Here is a 7,028-nt window from a genome sequence, read left to right as displayed (position 1 = left end):
GAGCACAACCTCCACAGACAGTGAGTACAGCCTCCACAGACAGTGAGTACAGCCTCCACAGACAGTGAGTACAGCCTCCACAGACAGTAAGCACAGTTGCACAGCAGCTTCTTCAGATTTTCTTCAAAACCAGCAGCCCTAAATCACACTAACAATTAGTTTTCTCATTTCAGGCCATGCTTTCCTGCATCTTCACCTGCTGAGTAATTTGTGACTGGCTATTAAACTCTCTTTAACAGGCTGTTGGATGTTGCAATGGAAATCCTCTTACTACAAGCTGAGTGAGCAGAGTGCTTCCCTCGCCTCCTCCCTCCCACAGGGACCACTCTCCAAGGCTATGTGCTATCTAGTGCCTGAAACCCAGGCATGTACATAAACCGGCAACTGTTCTTTCATGTTAGCTGGACACAGATTATGACTCATCACATGAATCTTAAAACACCTACAAGGAAAGATCATGGAAGACTTGAAAGAGCAAAAGGCTTAGCATCTGTTTCGGTCACCACTTGTAATCTCACCTTCACTGTCTGTGAGCTGTTTTACAAGTCTGTACCTTTAAAGACATAGATAGCAGTGCACATGGACTACGATCACAGAAAGGCCTGCTGCAGGATGCAGGAAGGATGTTCATGATGACTCCTCTGCTATAAATATTGGCCACTTTCACATACATTAAGCTAGTTCACTTCAGAACTGCCAAAGGAAGAACGTCTGTGCCCTGGCAGAGTGTAGCAGAGAAAGCATTTCTTCAAGCTTTGTTTCTTTGTTCAATTTCTGCAGAACAACTGCCCCTCCCCTTTACACACACGCACACACGGACAGGCACACGCACACGCACACACACATCATCCTCTCTTTTTCATGCTAGTCAGGCAGATGCTTGGACACATCAACATACAAGGCAAGAGGCTTCTGTTCTTGAAAGTACAACACTAAAGTATACGACCTTTGGCAATAACAATAAAGTTGAAGCTAATTTTCTAGCTGCCTCACCTGCAAGGCTGAAAGAATCCAAATCAACACCAGCCCAGCCAGGGCTCCTTGCAGTCCCTCAAGTCTCAGCCTCCTTTGGAGGCTGTCTACAACTGCACCATGAGAAAGGCTCCTCATTCTCACCATGATGCACGGATGCTCAAGAGAGGGAGGGCAGTGTGTGTCCTGTGCATGCTGCTGCCTCCCAGATGCATGAAGTTCATATGAATGAATGATGAATGAACAAATAAATGAATGAGTGGGCTGAGGCAACAGCTCTGAAATTTACTGCAGAGCATACATGAAGCACTATAATTGCACATGACTTGCTAAAGTACGTAGGAGGCGCTTTCCTTCTCAATCTCCCCAGTTGTTGTCCTCAGCATACATTTAGAGCACAGGCTACAAGCTCATTCATGCTTTCCTCCCACCAAGGGTGAGGGACAGGACCTGGCTGAACAGCCAATGAAGAGTAAGGGAAAGCATGCAAAACCACAAGGCCTTGGAAGGCAGATACCCAGAGAACATTACTCAGACACAATACAAGACAGAGCTTCTGTACTGGCTTTCTCCAGGGAGTACCCCCAAAACAAAGCTCACAGGCACCATCTCTATACTCTCAGGCCTAGCTCCCAATTCACTGGGATTCATATGATGGGCACCCTGGAACACAGCCGACCAGTACTATCCTCACGTACCAAAGCCTAGCTCCCACCTGCTCTTATCACTGCTGGAGAAGGACTTTCAGTCATAGCTTCCATGCTCACACAGGGATGGCCTGCCCTCATCTTACAGGAGGAGCCTATCACTTTACTACTTTATGCCTCCATCTGCCACCAAGAAACCAGGAATGAGAGGGCCAGGTGAGACAGCTGGGACCCCTGCATCTCCCACCCAATTAGATGCCCGGGGACTGGCATAGATAGCCATTTTCCACAAGCCAATCCCTATTCCCAGATAGCAAGACCAAGACCCTCCTGCAGGGGAGGCAAGCTCAGGCAGGATCCTTCTTCACTACATGTAATGCCAGCTATACAGGACCCCAGCCAATCTGGCAGCAGAGTTCCAGAAAGGCCTTCCATGTTGTTCCCCATGCCTCTCCCATACCCTAAACCAAATCTCTATACTCCCTTGTATAGAAATACATAGGGCAATCCCAGCTATGACTTCCCTACATCAATCTCTCTTAGAACTGGTTTACAACCTAAGAGGGATACCATCTCTACTGTGGCCAGTAGCCCACACCAAGGTCCATCAGTCCCCTGGTTTATCCTAAGAACATGCATGTACCATCCAGGGACTATGAGAACAAGAGGAATACATGCCCACCACCTTGTGGGCATCCACACAATCACATGAGCTCATAAAAAAAAAATCTCAAGGCCACACCACACCATCTCCACAGGACCCAGACCTGGAAGCCTAGGAGACAAGGTTCATGGCACCCAGGCCCTGGACCCAACTAAGACCATGCCCCGACAAGGCTCTCCTCTGCTCACTTATTGAGACTGTCTTCTGACAAAGGCCTCCACATTCACTTACTACCAGACCCTTCCAAGGCAGGTCTCTGCCCCAACTCTTACTACCTCAGGCCTTCTAGGCAGGACCTCACCCTGCTCCTCACTGCCCCCCCCCACCTTTCCATGACAAGGCTCTCACCAGCCCCTCATTAAAGCAAGCCATTCCACGACAGAGCCTAACCCCCTACTACCTCAGATCCTTCAATGGTAAGGCCCTGCCCTGCCCCTCGCTGTCTCAGGCTATTCCCTCGCTATCGACTCCTTATCTGAACCAACCTCAAGTATACTCAGGGCCTTTCCTTCCTTGGCCTTAAATACACATCAAGAATACATCCCTAACCAAAACCAAGTATGATACCTGAACAATGGGAGGTTCATAAATGCTAGATTCTGAGTGAATGACCCCACCTCCAAATGCCTAGCAGACATATGTGGTGGTGACCAGCAGAACAGAAGAACTGCCAAGCATCGTGTGGGATGAAGACTTGGCCCCAGAAGACTGACATTACTGTTCCCAGGATGAGGATCATGTACTGTGTCTCCCCTGACCCTGATTCTACTCAGCCTGCACCCCCAGCAAGCTGCAGAGCTACAGGCAGGTGGGTGGCATGGGCACAGGGATGTCTGTAATTCCCTGCCTCTTTGCCTCCTACATGACTTGAGCCCCACCCCTGTCTCCTCCACTCAACAAATAAACAAAGCACAGAGAATTAAATACCACAATTCTAGCCTATCCAGTGAGAGTTAAATGGGAGCTTCTGTTTCATACACAGCATGCCTTGCTGTCCTCTGGGCTGTGGTCACTCACCCAGTTACCTTGGTTTACCCTGCTTGGCTGCTCAGCCCTTTTCATTCTCCGGGTCTACCTATCATCTGCTCAAATATCTGTCACCCACCCAGAGCCAACTGTAGAACCAGGTGGCTGCTTGCTGTGCCAAACCATCCTCCTACTGGGAAACACTAGGAAACTGCTGCCTATCTATGCAAAGTGACACGCCCAAGGGCTTCCCACCCACACCTGCAGCAGGCCCCGTGTGGTCATGCCATCTGTATGGGTCTGTCCAAGCTTCATGCTGTACAGAGGGGATCCTTCCTGAAGAGTACTATGGAGTGGCCTCCTCAAAGAGGCACCCCCCACCAAGGTCCTCTGTGTTCTGTTTCCCTCCCTGTCAGGGGGGAGCCAGGGAGCAAAATGTCAATCATTAGGAGATGGTAACAACTGTTTCCTAGGACTGACCTGGTAGCAGCCATTCCTGCCCTCCACATGGACAAGATATAACCATCGCATACAAACACCACAACAAAAAGAGATACTCACCGCCTAAGTGGCTACTGGAAAGTGCTGGCTCAAAGCCTCTTACCTGGTAAAATTCCCGAAGCCAGTTCTTCTGCAGGTTTTCTGGCTGTAAATTAAGAGGAAAGGGGGAAATTAGAGCACAGCCACAACTCTAAACAGGGAGCAGAGGCTCCAGGAAGAAGACATGAGGGCTGACCTCATGGGGGAGACGGATGTGCATCTCTATCCACAAGGGGTCTGTACTCCCCAGAGGGAGACCATCCACACATCAGCTGACCTCTGTGGGCTGCCCTGTGATATAAAACTGAGCAATCCTCACTTAGCCAGAGGCAGGGGCATAGCACCTATGCCCCACTGACCCACATCTTTGTCCTGTCCCTAGCTGGGGTTGTAGGAAAGGAAACAGGAATAGCACCATATATCTGCTTCCAAAAGGCAACAAGCCACAGTGCCATATGAGAATATGCCATTGGACATCATGGGGCTCTTATGTGAGTTGAGGCAGGAGGAAGGTAGTATGAGGTATCAGTTACAATGCTCAGAACTTTCAGGAAACAGAGTGCAGACAGAAAACCCTATGCTGTGTATGTACATATGCTCTCAAACAGGAAGCAGGACCAGAAGGGCCAAGTGTCAATCATGACAAGCCCTGCTCAGGGAAGCAGGAAGGAACTACGGCCACACTAAAAGATTCTTGAACCCTGAAAGCGCTCCTTTATGTCAGTTGTGTCAGTCAGATGTCCTGGGTAGATCTTGGTCAAAATTTGGCATGGGGGAAGACAGCCAGTAAGTAGCCCATGAGCAGATCAGTGTTAAGCCATTCAGCAATGAAAATGTACTTTGCACTCTGAAGTACATACTTAATTAAAATTGCAAAGCTATAAACATAATGTTATCTGTCTGTCTGTCTGTTAATGGTTTTTCACAAGGTTTTCCCTTTTTTTTTTTTGTTTTTTTTTTTGTTTTTTTTGAGACAGGGTTTCTTTGTATAGCCCTGGCTGTCCTAGAACTCACTCTGTAGACCAGGCTGGCCTCAAACTCAGAAATCCGCCTGCCTCTGCCTCCCAAGTGCTGGGATTAAAGGCATGTGCCACCACCGCCCAGCCTCACAAGGTTTTCCTATGCCACCGAAACTGAAGTCTCTGACCAGGTCATCTCAGATAGGTAGAACTTGAACACCCAGAAGCAAGGCTCAGAGGAGCAACACCCAGGCTCAGAGAGTCATAACACTCAGCCATAGAGAGGTCCTAAACCACTCCCAGCACTTTGCCCACTGGGTGTCCTGAAGATCATGGAGATAGAACTGCAGAAAAAATTAATGATGGGGAAAAAAGTGACAAGGAACAAGAGCATCACAGATAAGGAGCACAAAGACTCCACCAAATCTCAAACACATGCCTTAGCTGGACTCTTAGGTGAGTTTCACAGCACAGGAAACACTGCCTCCCTGCCCTGGCCTCACAGAAGGCAGCAATAGGGCACTAGAAAGACAAGCCAGAATGGGGCAAGAACATGAACAGAATAGCCAAGCATAGACCAAGAGGCTCAGCATCACATGCCACGGAGGAAATGCCAATCCAAAACCACAGAGCATCCTGGTATGATGGGGCACACTGTAATCCTAGCACTGGAAAACAGACAGGAGGGGTCACTGCAAGTCTGACAGCAGCCTGGTCTACAACTGACTTCTAGCCTATGTAGGTAGAGCCAGTCCTTAACATAATTACTTAATTAATTAACCAGACTGTCAAGGCAGATTATACTACAGTTAGGATGCTGGAACAGTGTCAGAAAAAAGAGAAGCAAACAGAAACCCTCCACACTGGAGGCAGTAGTCAGGCTGCTCCTTGAAATCTGGGCCACTATTTAACCAGAAAGTCCACTCCTCCGAATAATCTGCAGATAAGTAAAACTGCACTCCACATGGAACCTTATGTTGACAGCAGACAAAAGGCAGACACAGCTGAATGCCCATAATCAAAGACCACAGGAAATGGGGCATGTGCACACAGAGGAAAAGCTCAGCAGGTTTGATCCTCAGGCCAGACAATCTAGGCCCAGGTAGATGCCAAGTCATGGAAGGTAAGTCCTGCCCAGGTCTCTGAGGGTCTGTGGAGGGTGAGGGTATCAGCAGGGGATAAAGCAATAGGCAGTGTAGCCCCCAGAACTCTCGGTGTAAGAGCCCACTGCATGCCCTTCAAGGCAGCCAGTGTCCAGGACAGTGACTCTGGGGCCAGCAGTTCCAGCACATGGAGTACTAGGACAGCCAGGGTTTCCACCTGCAACACCTTCTCGTTCTCATTGAGGGGGCTCTGGACTCCCTGTCAGCACTCCAAAGGCCCTTACGTATCAGAAGTGGGACTTACTTCAGGAAACAAATGTCAAGTCCATTAACCAAGTCTGATCACAGGCAAAGCCCATCTATGATCTCCCAGCCGGATGCACACTCACCTCAGCTGCTGTGCTAGTGCAGTAGCTATCTCATTTGGAAATGGATCAGAACCAGAGTGCCAAAGATCCAGTTTGCATCTTATACAGAACCTGGCAAGCCCCTCCAAAGTGGCCCTGCTGGGGGTCACGCTCAAGGCTACGTGGCCATGGCCGTGAGAGCGTGTGCTGGCATCTCTGGTTCAAGTGCAGGCCCCTCCAATTTAGTTTCTGCATCACATTCATGTTTACATCATTAATCTGGCTTTTTCTCTACTTTGACTGTGGATCTACAAGAACCACGAAACAGCACCAAGAGAGAGCTATGGAGGATTAGACAGGGGTCTAACCACATGACTGAAAATACTCCACAGAGAAACAAGTGGGAAGAGGATAACTTGAAAAGAACGAGGTCAGCACCATGAAGCACAAAAGTGCCCACCAGCCTCCCCTGGACATCTCCCTCGCTCCTGGCCACCCTCCCGGGTCCTCTTGAACTGCACTTGCAGCTCCCTGACCTCACGTGCCCCATTCCTTCCTGCACTCATTCACACTCCTGAAGGCTCCACACTCGGAGTCATGCATGCTCGATCCCACACGCTCACTCTCTCACACATGCTCGCTCTCACACATCCTTCCTCTTACACACACTCACTCTCACACATGCTCTCTCATACATGGTCACTCATACATGCTCACTCTCACACACACTCTCACACGCTCACTATTCCACACATGCTCACTCTCACACACACTCTCTCACATACTCACTCTTTCACACATGCTCACTCTCACACACACTCTCTCACACA

General features: G+C 49.2%; 1 protein-coding gene across 1 annotated transcript in view; it reads right to left on the bottom strand.

The window, feature by feature from the left end:
- The window catches only part of Inpp5a (inositol polyphosphate-5-phosphatase A), a 182,249-nt gene that overhangs the window by 122,438 nt on the left and 52,783 nt on the right, over window positions 1-7,028 (bottom strand). The window contains exon 2 of the mRNA XM_028787155.1: window positions 3,854-3,895. Coding sequence (XP_028642988.1) covers window positions 3,854-3,895 — 42 coding nt within the window. The remainder of the gene's footprint in view (window positions 1-3,853; window positions 3,896-7,028) is intronic.

The sequence above is a fragment of the Grammomys surdaster genome, unplaced genomic scaffold (assembly GCF_004785775.1).
Source record: "Grammomys surdaster isolate TR1022 unplaced genomic scaffold, NIH_TR_1.0 125612, whole genome shotgun sequence".
NCBI classification, from domain to species: Eukaryota; Metazoa; Chordata; class Mammalia; order Rodentia; family Muridae; genus Grammomys; species Grammomys surdaster.
Note: the sequence above shows the minus strand (reverse complement) of the source record. Positions and strands in the feature narration are given on the sequence as shown.